At 53.5% G+C, this 21,562-nt stretch overlaps 1 protein-coding gene across 1 annotated transcript in view; it reads left to right on the top strand.

Annotated features, from left to right (window-relative positions):
- DNHD1 (dynein heavy chain domain 1) overlaps positions 1-21,562 on the top strand; it is a 54,848-nt gene that overhangs the window by 9,966 nt on the left and 23,320 nt on the right. Inside the window, exons 3-22 of the mRNA XM_067466385.1 lie at positions 1,713-1,928; positions 4,759-4,962; positions 5,079-5,189; positions 5,287-5,443; positions 6,410-6,669; positions 8,022-8,157; positions 8,327-8,417; positions 12,068-12,348; positions 12,699-12,942; positions 13,043-13,200; positions 13,995-14,120; positions 14,831-15,107; positions 15,205-15,332; positions 15,507-15,705; positions 15,799-15,890; positions 16,040-16,256; positions 17,542-17,667; positions 17,830-17,927; positions 18,078-21,099; positions 21,365-21,509. Coding sequence (XP_067322486.1) covers positions 1,713-1,928; positions 4,759-4,962; positions 5,079-5,189; positions 5,287-5,443; positions 6,410-6,669; positions 8,022-8,157; positions 8,327-8,417; positions 12,068-12,348; positions 12,699-12,942; positions 13,043-13,200; positions 13,995-14,120; positions 14,831-15,107; positions 15,205-15,332; positions 15,507-15,705; positions 15,799-15,890; positions 16,040-16,256; positions 17,542-17,667; positions 17,830-17,927; positions 18,078-21,099; positions 21,365-21,509 — 6,288 coding nt within the window. The remainder of the gene's footprint in view (positions 1-1,712; positions 1,929-4,758; positions 4,963-5,078; positions 5,190-5,286; positions 5,444-6,409; positions 6,670-8,021; positions 8,158-8,326; positions 8,418-12,067; positions 12,349-12,698; positions 12,943-13,042; positions 13,201-13,994; positions 14,121-14,830; positions 15,108-15,204; positions 15,333-15,506; positions 15,706-15,798; positions 15,891-16,039; positions 16,257-17,541; positions 17,668-17,829; positions 17,928-18,077; positions 21,100-21,364; positions 21,510-21,562) is intronic.

The raw sequence follows: 21,562 nt of genomic DNA, 5'->3' as shown, positions 1-21,562 counted from the left end.
TGCAGGCATTTTTATAGGCAAAATACAGGAAAACATTTCAAATTTTTCCGCCCGCCCCTCTCCGCCCGGCTACTTGCTGATTGGTTAGACATTGTTTTGGCCAGCAAAGGTTGATTTCATTAAGAAAGGTTTTCCTGCCTTAGATCTGATAAGGTGTGTCTTCTGATGGATTTTGAGAAAGGAACAAACAGAAAGGACCCCTGGGGTCAGCCTTGTCCCTTTGTGATTCAATCAATTGTCCATGCAAAGTGTTTGGTCATTTGGCTGGTTTCGAGGAAGCTTGGCTCTCCCTCAGGCATCTTAACAGTCCCTGGTCACATTTTTCTAGGGCAAAAGTCAAGGGGGAAAGGCAAAGGGGGAAGCAATATTTCATACATGTTCAAACAATATATAATTCATACAGAAAAGATCCCGTCCCCAACCTGCATCCCAGACATTTAATTATCATTTTTATTTGACAACCTGGAGTCTAAAGTTTTAAAAGGTCTTTGAGGAAAGTTCATGAGGGAGATAGTATGTACTGAAGTCCAAGACACGCAGGCAGAGAGTCCATGATCATTGGGAAGGCTGGCAGATGAAACCCCAGCTGTGCTGCAACTGATTCACACTTTGGTCCTTGGGATGTGGTGGCCATAAGGAGAAAAATAAAATAATCATAATTTAAAATGAAAATAATGAGCAGTAAGGCTTACCTGTCCGTTCTTGAGGCTGGGAAGCAAAGATTTTGGTGGAAGAGAAATTTAACAGATGACTTAGAAAACTTTCAGGCTGGCTCTATCTTAAGTCAATATTTGAAGAAGCCAAGGCTAAAGGCTGAAGGCTGAGGTAGGAAACTTGGCTCATGAGTTAAATCGATATTATTGATCTGAAAACTAACATCTAAAGGTCACGTAGTAGTAGCGCCACCTCCTGTCTGGTTGATGAAAATAGCAGGTAATTTCACACACCTTTTTAAATGATCAACTGAGGAAAATAATGTATTGTGAAAGTAATCACAGAAGAATTAATGGGGAGGCTGCTTTTGAATAAGTTTTATGTTAAAGATACATATATGAAGACATATGTATAAAGAGATATATATGAAGTTATGATTCATTCTAAAGATTACGTAATTCGTCTGGGAACGTGGCTGATCAGCTGACAAAAAGGGGAGTAGTGGAAATTATAGTATCTTGCCAACAATTGTTCTTGGCCGCGGTTCCTCGAGGACAAATTGATATTGATTAGATTGTGTAAATGTCAAGACCCATATGCGCATGTGTAAACCTGTGAATTTATGCTATAAATGCTGGAGCAAATCTGACTTCCAACTTGTGTCAGATATTGTTTTCTGGACACCCTATCAAGCTTGATAGAATTAAAAAGCCTGGAATCAGTTGCCGTCTCCTTTCTCTTCCTTCCTGATTGTGCTCTAAATGATCTCGGGTAACGAATCTTCCGCAACAGGAAGGGCAGAAGTCCCAAGATCCAGCCGTTTCCCAAAAGCCTCATAGGGTCCTTGTTGTTGTCAGTGTCTTGGCAATGTGACCAAGACTTAACCCCTATTGCGCAGTCTGGTACCTTTGTCCTTTGCAGCACTATAAGTCACTATCCCTTATTTTTTTGGGGGGGGGGGTGGTGCTCGACATCAACAACCCTTTACAACTAGCTCTGGGTTCAGTAGGCAAAGGATGCTGACACCACCACCACCACCTTTCTCTTTCCTGCTGCAGACCCTCTGCGTGGTTTGGCCAAGAGGCCCCCGGAGCAGCCCCAGTGCCCCAGAAAGAGGAGGAGGAGGAGAAGAAGAAGAAGGCTGGTAGGGGGACTCCACTCAGCAAGGCACCACCCATTACCGGCCTCCAGGCAGCGGAGATTTTTGCCACCAGCCGCCACGCAGGCCGGATCAGGTTCCTGTACCTCAATGTGGCCCCCAACCGGCATTTCAGGTAGCCACAGAGCCGGCCTTGGCCGCCACTCCCCACAGGAGGCTCTGCCTGTGCTTGGCCCCTCTAGCACTCCCCCTGATGCTTTGGAAACATAGAAGAAGGGGGTTGGTTTTGCCCCGTTGGAACCTTCTTTCCTTCCTTAATTTGGGGGGGGGGGGGGTCCTTACATGAGCAGTAGAAGGTGCACGTGGAGCTCTTTCATGGTCTCTTCTCTAAAGGAAGGAGAGAAGTGACCAGTGGGAGGGGAAACGTGGAGAGAACCTGTCCTGGAGCCCCTTCCTACCTTCCTGCGGCTGGAGAGCCCATGATGCTCTTGCACCCCTCCTTTGGAGAGTGGCCTGAGGAGGTCTCTGCCCCAAGGAGCCTGCACCGGGATTGTGGCACAGCTGGCTGAGTGTCAGCTGCATTAAGATCACTCTGATCAAAAGGTCATGAGTTCAAAGCCAGCTTCAGTTGGAGTGGGTTTCCAACCAATTGTGTTTAGCCTGTTGTCGATCTTTGCAACCCAAAAGACAGTTGCATCTGTCAAGGAGGAAAATAAGGTACCACATTAAAGCGTGGAGAGGCTAAATTAACTAATTTATGAGGCCATAAAGAAGACTCCAGCAAAGCATTCCAGCGGGGAAGCATGCGGGGAATGCAGAAGTGCTTCATCAGCGTCACAGATGGACGAGGAAAGCGACAGCGCACCCGGCGGCCAGAAAAGTTAAATAGCCTCTGTGTATGTCTGTGTATGTTGTATGTCAAAATTGGCATTGAATGTTTGCCATATATGTGTACACTGTAATCCGCCCTGAGTCCCCTGCTATGGGGTGAGGAGAAGGGCGGAATATAAAAGCTGTAAATAAATAAATGAGAGGCCAAGACCCTTAATTAGACCACACCTGGAATATTGTCTCCAATTCTGGGCACCACAATTCAAGAGAGATGTTGACAAGCTGGAATGTGTCCAGAGGAGAGCGACTAAAATGATAAAAGGTCTGGAGAACAAGCCCTATGAGGAGCGGCTTCAAGAGCTGGGCATGTTTAGCCTTTAGAAGAGAAGGCTGAGAGGAGACAGGATGAGGGCCATGGATAAATATGTGAGGGGAATATGTCATAGGGAGGAGGGAGCCAGCTTGTTTTCTGCTGCCATGGAGACTAGGACGCAATGGAGCCATGGCTTTATTTACAGTATTTATATTCCTCCCTTCTCACCCCGCAGGGGACTCAAGGCGGATTACAATGTACATATACATGGCAAACATTCAATGCCATAGACACACAACATATATCAACAGACACAGAGGCAATTTAACATTCCAGCTTTCTGTGAGGTATTCTGGCCACCAGGGAAGCTGTTGCTTCACCGTCTATTTGTGACACTGATGAAGTACTTCCTAATTCTTTGCAGGTTTGCTGGATATTTTTATGGCGTCGTAAATAAGTTAAATTAGCCTCCCTAAATTTCCTACTTTACAGATGCAGCTGTCTTTTGGGCAGCAAAAGCTACACAAATTCGTCGGACACTCACTCTGACCCAGTGAGATAGCAGATAGTGTTAGAATTAAGCTAGGAAAAATATGCCACCAATATGGAGGCGATTTGCCATCTCGCGGATACGGGGGCCCCTGGGGATTTCTGTATCCGCGGTTTGGGGGAGCGCAGATTCGGCCTCCCTGGAACGCCAAGAAGACATTCCGGGCAAGCCTGCAGTCTCCTGCGGCCTGGAAAAGATTAGTCTCATAAAATTAGATAGTTTCAGGCAAGAAGAGACACAAAGTATCAAGCTAGAGAGTTAAAAGTTGCAATCTTCAATAATCTTGCTCACCGGGGCGACATACAGGGAGCATACCACCCCCCTGCTATGCCAGCTCCACTGGCTGCCGGTTCAGTTCCGAGCACAATTCAAGGTGCTGGTCTTGACCTATAAAACCCTGTACGGTTCCGGTCCACTGTATCTGTCCGAACGTATCTCCCGCTACGTCCCACCTCGGAGCTTGAGATCATCTGGGGAGGTCCTGCTCTCGACCCCACCACTCTCACAAGTGAGGCTGGTGGGGACGAGGAGCAGGGCTTTCTCAGTGGTGGCCCCTCACCTGTGGAACCCACTCCCCAGGGAAATCAGAGCATCACCATCCCTCCTCTCCTTCAGGAGGAGGGTGAAAACTTGGTTATGGGACCAGGTCTTTGGGCAACCAGGCAATTAAAGACCAGCAGGATGGATGAAATGGTATTAAAAACGGATTTATGAGACAGCAACACTGACAACGTAAGGGAGGAATTTAGGTTTGTATTGATTTTATGGATTTTATTGGTTTTTATTGGAATAATGCATGAAGATGTTAGTAATTGTGAATTTTACTGTAAGTTGAGATGATTGTTGTGATACTGGCATCTAATCGTGCCTCTACTGTGTAAGCCGCCCTGGGTCCCCTTCGGGGTGAGAAGGGCGGGGTAAAAGAACCCCAAATAAATAAATAAATAAATAAATCTTTATTTGGGGATTAGTTGGGGCTAGCACGGGAGTGAAAAGAGAGAGCACACGGCTGTGCAGAGTCCCTGGTTGAGCTTGCTGTTGGGGCACATTTCATCAGTTTGGCCCAGTCTTTGCATCCAGGAGCTGTGGAACTCCCTGCTGCTGGTCACACCAGCTTGAAGGCAGGGGCCTGGGATGCCCTCGATGACACTTTGAATGCGGTTTTCCTGCTTCTTGACAGAATGGGGTTGGACTGGATGGCCCACGAGGTCTCTTCCAACTCAGTGGGCAGTCCTGGCAGGGGTGGGGCAAGGGCTCGCTCTCCCACAGCAATGCCCCCATGCCCTCATTCAGGGTCCTTGCCCTTTGCAGGCCCTACGACCTGGTGGCCGTGCCCAAGCACCTGACCCACCCGCAGCACTACGTCTTCTCCCCGTTCGGGGTGCTGCACGTCCGGCCGCGGGAGGGCTCTGAGGCCTACTCTCTGGGCGAGTGGCACCGGGAGGCCGTCCTCTGGCAGCTGCTGCAGTACATCCCCTTCTTCCGGCTCTTCCTGGTCCGCAAGGCCTTTGCCTGGTGAGGGGCATCGAGGGGAGGGGAGGGGAGGGGAGGAGGGCAGGACCTTCTTGGGGTGTGGGGGGCTCCTGTGGGGTGGCTCGGCCTGAGCCCTGGCCCCTGTACGCCCCTCCCAGTTGGTGCTGCAACGTCAAACACCTGCAGCGGCTGAAGCGGACCGAGAAGCTGCGCCTGCACCTGCTCCAGGCGGTGCCACACTTCGGGGAAGCTCTCCTCCAGATTTCCAGGTGAGAGGCGGGAAGGAGGCTGACGTCTCCTCACGTCTATAGCTCCCACGCGGCTGCCACCAACCCCATCTCCTTGCCCCCCCCCCACAAAAAAAAGACTCCTGCAGGAACTGTGCTCTGCCCACTGGCTGCCCATCAACGACGTCCGGTGCTACAGCTTCCCTGACCTCCGAAGGGCGCTGGTGAAGGAGAGGAACTTCACCCAAGGCCTCCTCTGCCACTTCCTCACCGTTTGCTCGTCCATCCTGGAGATGGTAGGTAGGGCTGGGCGGTTTCGTTTCGTAATTTCGTAATTCGTTAAAAATTTGTTAATTTTTTTTTTGGTTACGAAGCGATAACGAACCATTCAGGAGCATCTAAAAAATGAAACGAATTTTTCAATTCGTTTCGTAATTGCTTCGTATTCGTTTCGAAATCGTTTCGAAATCATTTCGTTATTTTTTCCGCATGTCTGGGGCAAGTTTTATAGCTGTTGTTTGTTTAATCAGTGAAAAAAAATTATAAATATCACACCAACAGTCAACAACAGAGGGAGAGGGAAGCTTCAGAAGTTCCCCCTGTCCCATATGGAGGGTTTTTTAGCGTATTGCGCGGTCGCGTCCGCCATTAACGAATCGATTCGTATTCGTTTCGTATTCGTTTCGTAATTTTACGAAATTTCGTAAATATCGAACTTTTTTAAAGAAAAATTTCGGAATTCTTTTAAATATCGAAACGCAAAAAACCCCCAAAAATGAATCGAGTTTAGAAACAAATTTTCCCATGGTTGCTCAGCCCTAGTTTTTTAGCGTATTGTGCGGTCGCGCCCGCCATTAACGAATCGATTCGTATTCGTTTCGTATTCGTTTCGTAATCTTACGAAATTTCGTAAATATCGAACTTTTTTAAAGAAAAAATTCAGAATTCTTTTAAATATCGAAACGCAAAAAACCCCCAAAAATGAATCGAGTTTAGAAACAAATTTTTCCGTGGTTGCTCAGTCCTAATGGTAGGTAGGGATGGGCAAACCAAGAGCGCTTCCTTCGGTCCTTGTGGGGCTTTCAGGGCCATCTCATCTGGTTTTCAGTTCATGTCCCAGAAGCTTGAGAGCAGGAACTTTTAGTCTTTGCTTTTGTGGCTGATGCCCCACTTGTGGTTCACGTAAAGTAGTCTTCAACCCAGAGAAGGCACCACGCAAACCCTCTCCTGTCACGCGCCTCTTACGTGCCTTTCTCTGGTAGGTGCGTAAGGACACCTACAATCTGGTGCAAAGGATGCAGACGAGCGTGGAGAGCTACAAGCCGTACCTCAGCCGGAAGTCGCTCTACAAGCAGCGGGTGCAGTTCGAGCGCCTGCAGTGCCACTTGCAGGAGACTGAGTCCTGGCTGCAGAGGCTGGGCATCCTGGCGCTGCTGGTCAACTTCCTCATCTGCCAGACGCTGGTCTCCGCCATCCAGGAGGACGTTGTCGCCTTTGTTGGGCGCACCATGAAGGCAAGATTGTTAACAAGAGCGGCACTCAGGGAGCACACCACTCCTCTGCTGCGCCAGCTCCACTGGCTGCCAATTTGCTACCGGGCACAATTCAAAGTGCTGGCTTTAGCCTTTAAAGCCCTAAACGGTTCTGGCCCGACCTGTCTGTCCGAACGCATCACCCGCTATGAACCAGTTAGGACATTAAGATCGTCCGGGGAGGCCCTGTTCTCGATCCCGCCAGCCTCACAAGCACGGCTGGCGGGGACGAGAGACAGGGCCTTCTCAGTGGTGGCCCCTCGGCTGTGGAACGCCCTTCCCGCAGACGTTACATCAGCCCCCTCCCTGCTGGCGTTCAGGAGAAGAGTGAAGACCTGGCTCTTTGAACAGGCGTTTAATTAAGCAGTGCAACCAACTGATTGATCTTGGAACTTGGAATAATGGACGAGGAGATCGGATTATGATTTTACCGTTGAGACGTGATGGATTAGTTATATAGATGTATAGATGTTATATTGATGTTCTGTTGTATTGTTATATTGACGTAGTTGATTTAGTTACTGTTTTAAATGCTAATGTTGTGCACCTGTATATTGTCCTGGCTGTAAACCGCACTGAGTCGCCTATGGGCTGAGAGAGTGCGGTATACAAGTAAAGTAAATAAAATAAAGTAAATTTATTTATTTATTTATTGATTACTGGTGCTTTTACCCCGCCCTTCTCAACCCCCGGAGGGGGACTCAGGGCGGCTTACAAAAAAGGCAGAATTCGATGCCTATACATAATAATACAAAGTATACAAAAATATAAAAGAGCGATACACAAAATGCAATTAAAACGATTATCATGATAAAACATCCGCACTGGTACCTAAGACATTGTGTAAACATCATATAAACATCATATAAAAGTCATTCTTATAATCAGCGTTCCGATTCCAGAGTTCCACATAACCAATCCGTTAGTCTTTTCCTAGCCATCAGTGGAATTCTTCTTTATTTACCCGCTTGTCCAAATGCCTGGTCCCAGATCCATGTTTTTAGTTTTTTCCTGAAAGAAAGGAGCGTAGTTGCAGATCTGATTTCCCCGGGGAGAGAATTCCATAGGTGGGGGGCCACCACTGAGAAGGCCCTGCTCCCCGTCCCTGCCAATCTCACCTGTGATAGAGGCGGGGTCGGGAGCAGGACCTCCCCAGAAGATCTTAGGCTCCGGGGTGGGACGTAGAGGGAAATCCGTTCGGACAGATACACTGGGCCGGAACCGTAAATAAATAAGATTTCCTGTTACCTGGGTCCTGTGTGCGTGTGAGGGAGACCCTTTGCCCCTTTCCAGAAGCACCTGTGTGTTCACTGGGCCGCTTTGCTCCTTTGCAGGTCCAGAGCGCTGCCCGGAAGGCGGTCATCCAGGTGCGCCTGGTGTTTGGCGAAGACAGCCAGTTGGAGCTCTTCCCCTCCAGCCAGGAGCTGAGCGACTGCCTCTTGGGGGCCGTGGAAGCCGTCTTGGAGTCAGTCCTGCAGGTTGGCTGGCTCTTCCCTCCGGAGACTAATGAGCACGATAATCCTCATCATCCTAGGGGACTTGGGGAGGCTGGCAAGGGCTCCGGTGCCCACTCCCCCTGCCCCCAGCTGAGTCCGTACCGTGAGGCTGGCTGCTGGAGTCTTCCCCAAACCTTGCCTTGTCCTTCAGACGACCTGCATCCAATTGGAGCTGCCGGAGACCAAGGAGGGACCGAAGATCACAAATCTGGAGGAAGAGTCCCACGCAGCCCCACACAGTGGTGAGCCAGGAAGAAGGGGAGAAGGCCCACCTGGGCATGGCCACCCCCACCCCACCCTCCAACCCCCCTTCCATGCCCCGTCTTGTCTCTGTCATGCGTTAGCATGAGTAGCATGCAGATTGACTCTAGCCCAGTTAACTGTGTGTGTGATGAATTGGCTCATAAAAGAAAAACACACGAGACTTCGGCTTAAAGTAGAAAAGAAAAATATTGTGGTATTGGCAGCATACAAAACAAAATAGCAGGATTGCTGTTTCCACAAAAGTAACATGAAACAATATCTTCTGAGAGATATCACTACTCAGCTGAGATAAGCAGGAATCCTTGTCCTCTTCTCATGGCTGTGTCTTCGCAGGACATCTGCAGCATAGTCCCCGGCTTACACAAGGCAGAATGGCACAGAGGCATAGATGCACAATAGCATAAAGGCACAATAGCAAACACGCACAATGGCAAAGAACTAAACACACAGTAGCTATCTTAATACACATGGCTCGAGAGCAGGACGTGTGAAAAAGATCTTGGAGTCCTCGTGGACAACAAGTTAAACATGAGCCAGGAATGTGATGTGGCAGCAAAAAAAGCCAATGGGATTTTGGCCTGCATCAAGAGGAGCATAGTGTCTAGATCTAAGGAAGTAATGCTACCCCTCTATTCTGCTTTGGTTAGACCACATCTGGAATATTATGTCCAATTCTGGGCACCACAATTCAAGAGAGATATTGACAAGCTGGAATGTGTCCAGAGGAGGGCGACTCAAAGGATCAAGGGTCTGGAGAACAAGCCCCATGAGGAGCGGCTTAGGGAACTGGGCATGTTTAGCCTGAAGAAGAGAAGGCTGAGAGGGGATATGATAGCCACATATAAATATGTGAGAGGAAGCCACAGGGAGGAGGAGGGAGCACGCTTGTTTTCTGCTTCCTTGGAGACTAGGACGCAAGGGAACAATGGCTTCAAACTACAAGAGAGGAGATTCCATCTGAACATTAGGAAGAACTTCCTGACTGTGAGAGCCGTTCAGCAGTGGAACTCTCTGCCCCAGAGTGTGGTGGAGGCTCCTTCTTTGGAAGCTTTTAAGCAGAGGCTGGATGGCCATTTGTCAGGGGTGATTTGAATGCAATATTCCTGCTTCTTGGCAGAATGGGGTTGGACTGGATGGCCCATGAGGTCTCTTCCAACTTTGATTCTATGATTCTATGATTCTATGAAAATAACACTCTCAATTAACTCTTCAATTAACTGAAACAGCTGGAGCACAAACAGCCTTGAACCTTACAGCAACTTAAAGTTATAGCACAAACAACATTGATCCTTACAACAACTTAGATAAAGTACGTTGCAACCTCTTAGTAGCAACAGTCTCTTCTTCCTATAACATGTTTCTTGGGCAACCCACTTTGAAACAAGTCTCCGTGAGATGTCATACGGGGGGCTGCCAGGTGTGACAGGTGGAAGGCGTACAGAACGGTGCGCCGTCTTACGTGCTGCCAAATCTGCGCCTTTTGTTCTTGCTCAACCGGAAGAGACCACTCCTCCCCAGAACTCATTCTTTGCTTGCGTCATACTTGGCGGCGTTATGGATGTTTTTCTACTTCTTGGATGGGCGTCCTTCGTGGTTGTTCTTTCAGGTTGGAGCACGGAGGAAGCCATGCGAGTTGGGCCTAGCCTTTGCCGACAAGCTGCCTCCTCCAGACCCGCTTCCTTCCCCGATTTGCCCAGAACCGGGCTCTCCAATGCTTACGCTGCTGTGCTTCTTTGAGGTCCCTTTCTCCAAGCCTCAATCCTTCCTTCCCATTTCTGTGTCCTCTCCCCTCACAGCCATCTCCGTCATCGGCCACAGATGTTAAGAACTGTTAAGAACCTGGTGTTCTTTATGATCCAGAGCGAGATAAGGGGACAATCATCCATACTCACAACACACCCCTCCAGAAAAGGCAATCAGTCTTTCTGAAAAGGGTCAGATGTTCCGTTGCTGCGGTTCAGGAGGTGTGATCAGAGTTGGGAAACCCTGGTGTCTTATACCCTGTTAGCATCCAGTTGCCAAAACATGCTGTTTTGAGTTCCACAACCTTGTCCAAGCTCAACAATTCAGGGAACATCCCGTGATTCAAGGATGCGGTTTCCACATTCGCATTTCCTGATTTTTTCCTCGCTTCGGCTGCAGAGTCCTCCCTTATTAATGCATCGCTTGAACTCCGTCTTCTTTGGCCTGATTCTTCTTATCTTCACAAGCACTCTGGTTCATCACATACATACATACCCCCTCTTGATATTAAATCGTGTTGGCGTGTAGCAGAGTATCGCAGAAGCTCAGAATAATGGACTCTGGAGTCTCCGGTAAAAGCAGGTTTTCAGTTTTACTTTTTTGTTGTTCATTCGTTCAGTCGTCTCCGACTCTTCGTGACCTCATGGACCAGTCCACGCCAGAGCTCCCTGTCGGCCGTCACCACCCCCAGCTCCTTCAAGGTCAGTCCAGTCACTTCAAGGATGTCATCCATCCATCTTGTCCTTGGTCGGCCCCTCTTCCTTTTGCCTTCCACTTTCCCCAGCATAATTGTCTTCTCTAGGCTTTGCTGTCTTCTCATGATGTGGCCAAAGTACTTCCGCTTTGTCTCTCATCTCCTTCCCTCCAATGAGCTTTAGTTGGGCTTTCTTTCCTGGAGGATGGACTGGTTGGATCTTCTCTCAGTCCAAGGCACTCTCAGCACTTTCCTCCAACACCACAGCTCAAAAGCATCAATCCTCCTTTGCTCAGCCTTCCCTAAGGTCCAGCTCTCACATCCGTAGGTGACCACAGGGAAGACCATGGTTTTGACTAGGCAATGGATCTTGGTTGCCAGTCTGATGTCTCTACTCTTTACTATTTTATTGAGATTGGACATTGCTCTCCTCCCAAGAAGGAAGCGTCTTCTGATTTCCTGGCCACAATCTGCATCTGGAGTCATCTTTGCGCCTAGAAATACAAACCCTGTCACGGTCTCCACGTTTTCTCCCTCTATTTCCCAGTTGTCAATCATTCTTGTTGCCATAATCTTGGTTTATAGACAACATACACCATCAGCGGACAGACGTGAAGAACACAAACCAAAATAGATAGGAACTAATACAAACTGCAGCTGGAAGGAAGTTTATCTCTGGCACTCCCTAATCTTTCACAGAGCAAGAACTCAGGGCCACATTCTCACAGCTTGTTACTTGGCTGTTTAACCCTTGTGTCAAACTACATCCTGGCAATACAATTCTATTACAATCACAATCCTATCACATAAAATTACATTTAAACACACATCATACATGAATAACACACTGACAAATCGCAATTCATATGGTTCTACTTTTATTACATGTCAAAGCAGTTTTGCATTTTTTCTGAACATCTCATAAGCCATAAAATCCATATGATTAAACACAGCGTGATTAAACATATCTATATAATAGGGCATATGAAAGAGTGCAGGAAAGCCGAAGCTTTGGGTGAATTAAAGGAACAGACGGGTGCTTCCGCTATCAATCTCGAGGTGTCATCAGAGCCGGGCTGCTCCAATGGCTTCTGCGTACAGTGCTGATGCTTTCTGGGCTGAGCTTGTTTGAGGCACCTTTCTCCAAGCCCCAACCCTTCCTTCCCGTGTCTGTGTCCTCTCCCCTCGCAGCCATCTCCGTCGTTGGTGGCAGCCTCGGCACCTTCGAGGCCTCCTCTTCTGTCTTGCCCAAGGAGTTGGTGCGTCTGGAGCGGATGTCCAGTATGGATCTGTGCTGGGACGAGCCCAAGTTGGTGCACCAGCTGGACCAGAAGGCCTATGGGGGCCTGGAGGTGGTGGGCCACCGCCTGCGGAGCGAGTACCCCTTGCTGTCCCGGGTGCAGCTGGAGAAGGACCTGCGCTCAGACGCCATCATCCAGGAGGCCCTGGCCACCCAGCAAGCGCTGCTCAAGGTCAGGCCCCCGGAAGAGAGCCCGGCAGCCTCCGCCCCTGTCTGTGTCCAAGCAGACCAGGTCACGCTGCTATGTGTGGCCCCTGCCATGCTTCCCTTGCTTCAGGCCGGAGTGGGGCCAGCTCCTTCCCCTGCCCTCTTGGACCCTACTTGGGGGAGGGGGGAGTCCAGGGAGGGTCTAGGTGAGGGCAGGTTGGCAAAAAGATTGCATCCAGTCCCAGAAGCAATAGACCTCACAGCGGGGTGTGATGCCTTTCTCCCAGGAAGTTGTGAGCTTCTGAGTCCAAAAACAGAGACCCAGATCCAGGCTGTGGACGTTTCTCCCCTCTTCTGTCCCGCTGTTGCCTGCAGGCCGCACTTGAAGAGACCCAGATGCTGTGCCAGGAGTACTCCTGGCTGGGCGAGATCTACCTCTTTGCCCACAGCTGGGGCCCCGACCACCTGGAGAGCATGAAGGGCTGGCCGGCGGAGGAGTATGTCAACCGGGTGGTGAAGCTGCGCTCATGGGCGACCCGGGTGCAGAACGTCCCGCGCGAGGTGGTCACCTACAACAGCCTTCTCCTTGTGGACTGCAGCGGCATCCACCAGGACATCCGTGAGCCTCCCTGCAGGGTTTGAGGGCTGCAGGGGCTCCAGGGGCCAACTCCTGCGGGGCTGAAGCCTCTTTCTCCCCCCTTCCCTTCCTCTCTGGGCAGTGCCTTTGCTCGACTCTATCAACAAGGACATCCTGCTGCTCCTGGTGAGCGAGATCACACAGCGCAGTGAGGACTTAATTGCAGAGCTGTCCGCAGTGCTACAGCTGTACATGACTGTGGGCAACGACATCCTGACCATTGCCAAGTGCTCCCAGAAGGTGGGCTGCCACTGTGCCCTCATGCGTCCACACAGCCCTTCCTCTGCTCCACCCCTTCCTTCCTCCCTATCTCCTTCTTGGGACAGGGCGTCAATATCTGCCTGCCCCTTCCTCTAGCCACTGCCCCCTTGCCCCATCCCCTCCTGCTGCCCCGCCACCCCCTGCGCTTCCTTCCTCCTGTGAGCAGCCAGGGATCTGCGGCTACCAGGGCCAATGCTACAGCCCTCCTTGTGTGGCACCGTTCTTCTCTACCTTCACCATGACCAAAGTGCAAGGGCATGGGAGGAGGCCTCTGCAGCTCCATCGTTGTCCTGTCTTTGGAGGCAGAAGAAGACGGCGGTTGGTGGAGGCGCAGCGGAGGCAGAGAGGGGACGAGGCAGAGGTTTTTGCAGCATCTGTGGGGTGCAGCATCATTGGGGGTGCCTAAGCTGTTCAGGGTTTTCTGCTTTGCGGGGTTTCCTGCAGACCTAGCACCACAAAAGCCAATGGTTTTTGTAACCTTTGTATGGTCAGAATGTTTGTTTTGCCAGTTCTAATTTTGTTAATCCACCTTGAGTCATGGCGTTTGCTTGTGAAGAAGCTGCCCCGCTCTCTCTGTGGGGTTTGTGTGTGTGTTTGTGGAGGCTCCCTGGGGCTTGGGGTCACTGTCTGTGTGCTGCTTAAGGTGAAACAGATATGCTGGGTAGGCTCACTATTGCTACCCCCACGTGTTGGACTGAGGCGACGTCCTCCTCTTGCCCCCCCCCCAACTGAGGCCACATCTGCCACAACTGAAGTCCCCCTCCCCTCTCCAGCTGGAGGAGTACCAGGGGCAGATGAAGGAGCTGCAGGCATATGTGGACTACGTCCGGGCCCTCAACGAGGTCATCCAGCAGTGCTTCCGGCCCCTCAGCTCCCGCGAAGAGAGCCTGGAGAACATGGTGAGGGCCCACAAGGGAGACACCCCAATTGCCACCTCCCCAAGAACGGAAAAAAAATGAGGTTGTCAGCTGAGGTGGATTCCCCTTGGACCATTTCGTTATGTGGAATGTGGGGATGTGGTGGTGGTGGTGGGGGGGGGGGGTGGATGCCAGCAGGAGGACGGTGGGTTCCAGGGGCCAGGATGAGCCTTTGGTAAGTCCAAGAATATGGCCAGCCCTTGGGGGCACTTTGGTTTCCAGTGAGGGCTGGCAAGGACCCCCCAGAAAAGGCCAAGGGGCCAACGTGCCTTCTGGAGTCAAAGGTCCTCTCCTGGGGCGGGACCCTGCATTCTTCCCTCATTTCAGGCTGTTTTTTGAGAGCGGCACCCCTCCTTTTTGCTCAGCTGCAAGCGTCCCACTCAGGCCCCATAGAGTCCCACATGCCCCTGCTTGCATTGGAGCCCCTCACTTATTGCTGGTGTTTTGAGAAAGTGTGGCTGATGGTGGGGAGTGTGTACCTTGGAGAAGGAACGGCACCCCTCCCTCCCCTGGTGCTCTGTCCAAATAGTGGTGGTGGTGGTGGTGCAAGGCCCGTGTCCTACGGATCAGGCACCCCCTGCTGCTTCAAGTAGGGAGGAACCCCTCCTCATTTGTGGCATGCCCCTGACCACCACCAACCGACCCCTTCCTTCCTTCCTTCCTTCCTTCCTTCCTTCCTCTCTCTTGTGCAGCTCATGGACACCTGGGATGCCTTTGTGTACCAGCAGCGGGAGGTTTCAGACTTCATCATCTCCCGGCGCCTGAGCATCATTGCGGAGCTGAGCAGCTCACTCCAGAAGGCCCTGGGGGAGCTGCAGGAGTTGCTTGCCATGGTGACAGTGGGGCGCTTCCAAGACTCTGCCCAGAACCCCCGGGCCATGGAGGAGGAGCTCCAGGCCCTGCTCCAGCGCTTCCAGTCCATCATGATGCAGGTGCAGGACCTCCGCCGCTCCCAGCGCATCCTGACAGGTATGTGTGTGTCTGTGTGTGTCGAGATGGGAGATCTCGAGGGGGCGTTCCCTGTGGGCAGCCAGTGAGCCTGTGGCCATCTGCGCTCCGTTCACAGGGGAGGCCATGGATGTCTCCTTCGTCACCGGGAAACAAGGCATCATTGAGATCCAGGCACGGATCTGGCAGCTCTACCGCATCATCTCGGAGCAGATCACAGAGTGGAAATGCCTGGCCTTTGCCAAGGTAGCGGGCGGGAGCCTCCCCATGGGTTCCCTCCAGAGTCACCAGCCCACCAGCGCTCTTCTGGCTCAGTGGGCTACCTCTGCCTTGGTAGCACCCACCGGCTTTTGCCAGTTCAGGGGCCCCTTTCCCCGCAGTCCGGCTTCAGCCACTCTCCCACCCTCCTCCCACATACAGTTCAGCCCCAGTCAGGCCATGGAGAAGACTGAGGAGTGGCAGAAGGAGGTGATCAGCATTGAGCGCTGCCTGCCCGGCCCCCACCCTGTCCTGCAGGCCTGCTTGCGGAAGATCGCCAACTTCCAGAAGTACCTCCCTCTGCTCCTGAAGCTGGGCAGCCACTTCCTCAAGCTCAGCTGCTGGAAGGAGATATTTGCTGGTGAGGCGCTCCTTTCCCTTCTCGCTCGCAGAAGGTGGGGGTTGTGAGAGATGCACAAGTGGCGAGCTCCTCCCGTGCCCTGCTCTCTTCCAGTGATGGGTGTCAAGTGCCCCATGAACATGCAGTTCACACTGGGCCAGCTCCTCTCCTACCCCCTGCTAGAGTACAGCGATGCCATCTTTCGGGTGAGCAGCCCTGCTTGGCAAGAAGCCTTGCGGCACCAGCAACTCTGGAGGGGCTGACCGTTGTAGTGGGAACTGGGCAGGAGGACACCCTCCTTGGGTCTTCCTTCCTTCCCTGCCCCAGGGTGGTCTCCCTGTTTCCTTGCCCCCAGGTCTACGCCTGGGAAAAGAGCCGTCACTATGCCCGGGACAACCTCTACCGCCTCCAGCGGACCTGGACCGAGAAGCAGTTCCGGCTGGTGAAATTCATCCTCAACGTTCCCTACCAGGAGCAGCAGCCAGAGCGCTTCCGCCACCCTGTCGGTGGTCGCACCCGCTCGGCCAGGGTGGAATATATCTCCAAGGACAGCGGCACCTACGTCTTGTCAGGTGAGGCCCAGCGGAGGGAGAGTTGCTCTCCTCAGGCAGCGGGCGCTCTTCTGTTCCTCCAGCCGTGCCATTGGTCAGCGGGCCTTTCTGCCTTGGGCTAGAGGCTTTGGAGCACCTGGGATTCCTGGGACTGAGGAAAGAGAGACAGGTCCCTGGACCCCCTTTCATAGAATCATAGAATCATAGAATCAAAGAGTTGGAAGAGACCTCCTGGGCCATCCAGTCCAACCCCATTCTGCCAAGAAGCAGGAATATTGCATTCAAATCACCCCTGACAGATGGCCATCCAGCCTCTGCTTAAAAGCTTCCAAAGAAGGAGCCTCCACCACACTCCCTCCGGGGCAGAGAGTTCCACTGCTGAACGGCTCTCACAGTCAGGAAGTTCTTCCTAATGTTCAGATGGAATCTCCTCTCTTGTAGTTTGAAGCCATTGTTCCACGTCCTAGTCTCCAAGGAAGCAGAAAACAAGCTTGCTCCCTCCTCCTCCCTGTGGCTTCCTCTCACATATTTATACATGGCTATCATGTCTCCTCTCAGCCTTCTCTTCTTCAGGCTAAACATGCCCAGTTCCCTAAGGCGCTCCTCATAGAGCTTGTTCTCCAGACCCTTGATCATTTTAGTCGCCCTCCTCTGGACACATTCCAGCTTAGAGTCAATATCTCTCTTGATTTGTGGTGCCCAGAATTGGACACAGTATTCCAGATGTGGTCTAACCAAAGCAGAATAGAGGGGTAGCATTACTTCCTTAGATCTAGGCACTAGGCTCCTCTTGATGCCTGAGGCCAAAATCCCATTGGCTTTTTTTGCCGCCACATCACATTGTTGGCTCATGTTTAACTTGTTGTCCACGAGGACTCCAAGATCTTTTTCACACGTACTGCTCTCGAGCCAGGCCTCATTGTCCCCCATTCTGTATCTTTGCATTTCATTTTTTCTGCCAAAGTGGAGTATCTTGCATTTGTCACTGTTGACACTGTTGTCTGCGCTATGCACCTGAGAAGCAAGCTACTCTCCATCACCAGGTGGGAGTGGGCCTCCGGTGCTTCCCAGATGCTCAATGCTCCTTCCAGGTGCCAGCATCCGTAATATGCGTTCGAAGTGCTGATGTGTGTATTGCCCCAGGCTGTGTGTCCCAGGCAGGCCTCACTTGGCGCTCGCAGTGCTTGTGCCCTGCAGGAATGGCCTCAAATAAAGCCTGAAGAAGAAGCAGGAGGAAGAACGGAGGAGAGCTCCCATGCTGTGTGGACTGAGCTCTCCCTGCCTTGCTTCTCTCCTGCTGTAACAGACATTGCAGGGCTGAAGACTTCCCTGCAGAACAGTCTCCTGACTCTCCAGAATATCATCCTGTCTCCCTTCTCTTCTGAACTCCTGGAGGAAGCAGAGAGCTGGGCAGCCACACTGCGGACCTTCGGTGAGGAGAAGTGGTGGGCAGAGCGGGACAGGCCTGAATGGCCCGGGCCGTTTGGGAGGGAGGAATGGACTGGGAAAGCGACCGAGGAGGGAACGGACTGGGTTTGCACCCACGGAAGGGACGGCTTGACCCTGCCTTGCTTTTTGGTTCCATGGTCTCCAGATTCCGTGCTGGAAGCCTGGGTCAATTTCCAGCAAAAATGGGTTTTCCTGAATATCGTCCTCTACGAGATGAATATTAGCCTACCCAGTGAGGAGCTGGTGAGTCTTGCGGCCCCTTGTTTGCTGGTCACAGCAGCCACAGCAGCAGATACTTTAGCTAACGGTGTTACCAGGGAGGGAGGGAGGGAGGGGGGCCCCTTTTATCCCAACTGTGCCCCCCTCAATGGCCCACCCTCCACCTCTCTGCAGGATTCCCGGTTCCAACGGGTGGACGCCTTTTTTCGGGAAATCATGCAACTGACCTGCAACGACCCGCTCGTGTTGTCCTGCGTCAGGGTAGCTTTAGGCAAGTGCCGTGACAGCCGCTTCGTAGGAATCAGCCTGCAGTCTGCGTTTGTGGAGGGATCGGCGGACCTCCTGGTCATCATCCGTGCCCTGGATTACGTCCTGGAGGCCACGCGCATGGGATTCCCTCGCCTCTTCTTCCTCAGTAACGAAGAGGTGGTGGCCATGATGGCCACTGCGTCGGAGCCTGCGGATGCCTCTGCTTGGGCCCAGCGCTGCTTCCCTGGCGTGCGCCAGCTGATGCTCAACGTGCCCTCCGCCACCCACGACCTCAGCACATTTTCAGTAGAACTCCCAGTGGTGGAAGTGAGGGGTTTGGTGGGGGACCATGGGGAAAAGCTGGACCTGTGCCAGGTGGTCCCCATTAGCCGGAAGGCCACACAGTGGCTCTGCGCTCTGGAGCAGCGGATGAAGGAGACCGTCTTCTACCAGATCCAGGAGTGTGTAGCCCAGCGCCTGGCCCTGCGCTCGCAACTTGACCTTCCCTTTGAGCGGCGCCCAGGCCCTATGGAGCTGCCCCTGCACTTGCTGGCCGAGAACTGGGCAACGCTGGGGAGCACCTTCCCCTCCCAGTGCGTGCTGCTGGCGGAGGAAGCCTTGTGGCGGGTGGCGGTGGAAGAGACCCTCTCGAACCCAAGTCGCCAACCTGTGTTTCAGCTCAAGTTGAGCCTGAAGCTGGAGGCCCTGACCCACTATGTCCGCAATTACCGTGGCACCCATGCCTGGAACCCCCAAGAAGACCAGCTGGGCATGCTGCTAGGGGCCCTGATCACCTTGGCCATCCACCAGCGTGACATCTTTTCCCAGCTCTTGGAGTACAATGTGAGCTCCCCGCAGGCCTTTGAGTGGGCGCGGCAATTCAAGTACCACGTGGTCCTGCATCACGACAGAGCCCAGGTAGCGGGGCTCCCCTCGAACAGCCCCTGGTTTGGCAGCCCCCCCGGCTGCTGGGCTGAAGTCCTTGACAGCCACTTCCCATATGGCTATGAGTTCCTGGGACCCACCCTGCGCCTCCTGGGGAGCCCTTCAGTTAACAGGGGCCTCCTGGGGCTGCTGCTGGCCTTGGACGAGTTCCGTTGTGGAGGCCTGCTGGGGGCCCCCGACACGGGAAAGTCCCACATGATGCAGGGTCTGGCACACGCCTTGGGCCGCCAGCTGGTTGTGGTGAGCTGCACCGCCCAAATGTCCATCAGCTGCCTCTCCCGATACCTCTGTGGGGCAGTGCATGCAGGGGCTCTGCTGGTGCTGGATGCGGCCGAACAGCTGGAGACGGCGGTACTGTCCGCTTTCAGCCAGCGCCTGGTGGACCTGCAGCGGATGTGCCTGAGCCTGCAGACGAGCCGGGCGCCCAACCAGGAGTCCCCTCCGGCAGACGCCGCTACAAGCAGCCCTGATGTGGACACCTCCGATAGCTTCGAGGAGCCTCCTGCCGTCGGTCTGCCAGAGCTGGGCATGGATGAGGCTGAACCTTACCAGCCAGGCGTCCTGGGCAATATCCTGTTTGGGGGGCGGCTGCTGCGGGTGCGAGACACCTATGGCTGTGTGGCCACCCTGACACACCTCCCAGAAGCCCTGCACCTGGCCGTGCGCCCCGTGGCCCTGCTTCCCCCTGACCTCACCCAGCTGGCAGAGGTCACTCTGCTGGCAGCCGGATTCCGAGAGGCAACACGGCTGGCAGAGAAACTGTCTGCCTTTTTGCGACTGGGAGGGGAGTTGGGTCCCGGTGCCCCCCGCAGCTGCCCAACCCTCCTCCGGGAAGTGATCCGGGTGGCCATCAACATCCTGTTCAACCCTCAATCGGGGCAAACGGTATCAAACGTCCGGTCAAAACACTCTGCTCGGACGACCTTCTTCCTGGGCTTGGACGAGGAGCCAGCCATGGTCAAAGCCCTGTACCTTTCCCCGTTGCTAAACGGCCCTGAGTGCCCCCGGCTGCAGATTGCACGAGAGTTGTTGCATGAGATATTCCCCAGCGCCTCCGTGTTGCCCCAGGAGCCCCAGATGCCCTCCCGGCTGCAGAGTGCCCTGATGGCCCAGCTGCACGAGGACAGGCTGCACCCGGATCCACGGTTCGTGGGCTTCACCAGCCTGATCTTCCAGGCCCTGCAGGGCACTGCCGGCGTGGTCCTCCTAGGCCCCTCGGGTGGGGGCAAGACCACTGCCTGGCGCGCCCTGGCCAAGGCGCAGAGCCGGCTGGCCGCCAGCGACGCCACACACGGGGGACCCCCTGGGGCCAATGCACAGCCAGAGAAGCTCTTCCAGCCTGTCAGCACTGTCTGTCTGTGGCCCAACGGCCTGACTGTGGTGGAGCTCATGGGCAGCCTGGAAGGCAGCCTGTGGCAGGACGGGATCCTGTCCCGGCTCCTGCAGCGGGCAGCCACCTCTGCCTTGGCTGGCGGGACAGACACAGACTGCACTCAGCAGTGGCTGGTGATGGATGGAGTGGCCTATCCTGAGTGGCTGGAACCCATCTCCTCGATCTTCAGTGCCAGGCCCTCCCTCACCTTGCCCAACGGTCAGCACCTGCAGGCTCCTGAGAACGTCAAATTCCTCTTTGAGATGCCAGATGCCTCCGGGGTGCCCCCCTCGGTCATTCCCCACTGCACCCTGCTGCACTGTGCAGGCGTCAATGTCTGGCGGGCCCAGCTCTCATCAGCCCTGACGCCCGCCTACCGCAAGTACAGCCTGACCCAGGAGGACCTGGCTCTGTTGCGGGATCTGGCTGAGGAAGTCTTCCCACCCACCTTGGCCTTTGCACGGGAGCATTACTGCTCGGTCCTCCTACCCCACAGCCACCCACAGAACCCCGTGGCCGAGGGCATCCAGGAGACTACTACCTTCACCAGGATACTCCATGCGCTGCTTCAGCGATACATGCACCGGGACACTGCCAAACCCCCACCTGCCCCCACCTCAGAACCCACAGGTGAGTGGCCCTTCGCAGGGAGCGGGGACAGGTCTGTGCGTGGACGTGGGTGGGAGAAAGATACCCCAAGGGCAAGCAGAGGTGCAGGGAGATTGGCCCTCCTCTTTGAGGATCGCCCCACCCCCAACTCAGGCTATTTGTGTGCAAGTGCAGTGCCACACCCTTCCTGCCTGACCTTAACCTGTACCCTTCATTGGCTGGACCTTCTCAGAAAGGGGGCTTCTCTGGGTTCATGCCTCTCTCCCCACCTCGCCTTTCCCTGCAGAAGCCAAGACAGGACCCCGTGCTGACTATGTGGCCTCCACCTCTCACTCCTTGCACGACAGCATCGCTGACCACCATCGTCTGCTGGTGCAGAGCATCTTCGTCTTCGCCTACATCTGGGGCTTTGGGAGCCACCTCCACTCCAGGTAGTGGCCCTGGTGGGACAGAGTATGGGGCTTGGATTTTGGGACTTTTTGCC

This window comes from Anolis sagrei, chromosome 3 (assembly GCF_037176765.1).
Source record: "Anolis sagrei isolate rAnoSag1 chromosome 3, rAnoSag1.mat, whole genome shotgun sequence".
Taxonomy (NCBI): domain Eukaryota; kingdom Metazoa; phylum Chordata; class Lepidosauria; order Squamata; family Dactyloidae; genus Anolis; species Anolis sagrei.
The sequence above is the reverse complement of the archived record's forward strand: the minus strand, read 5'-3'. Positions and strand labels throughout refer to the sequence as shown.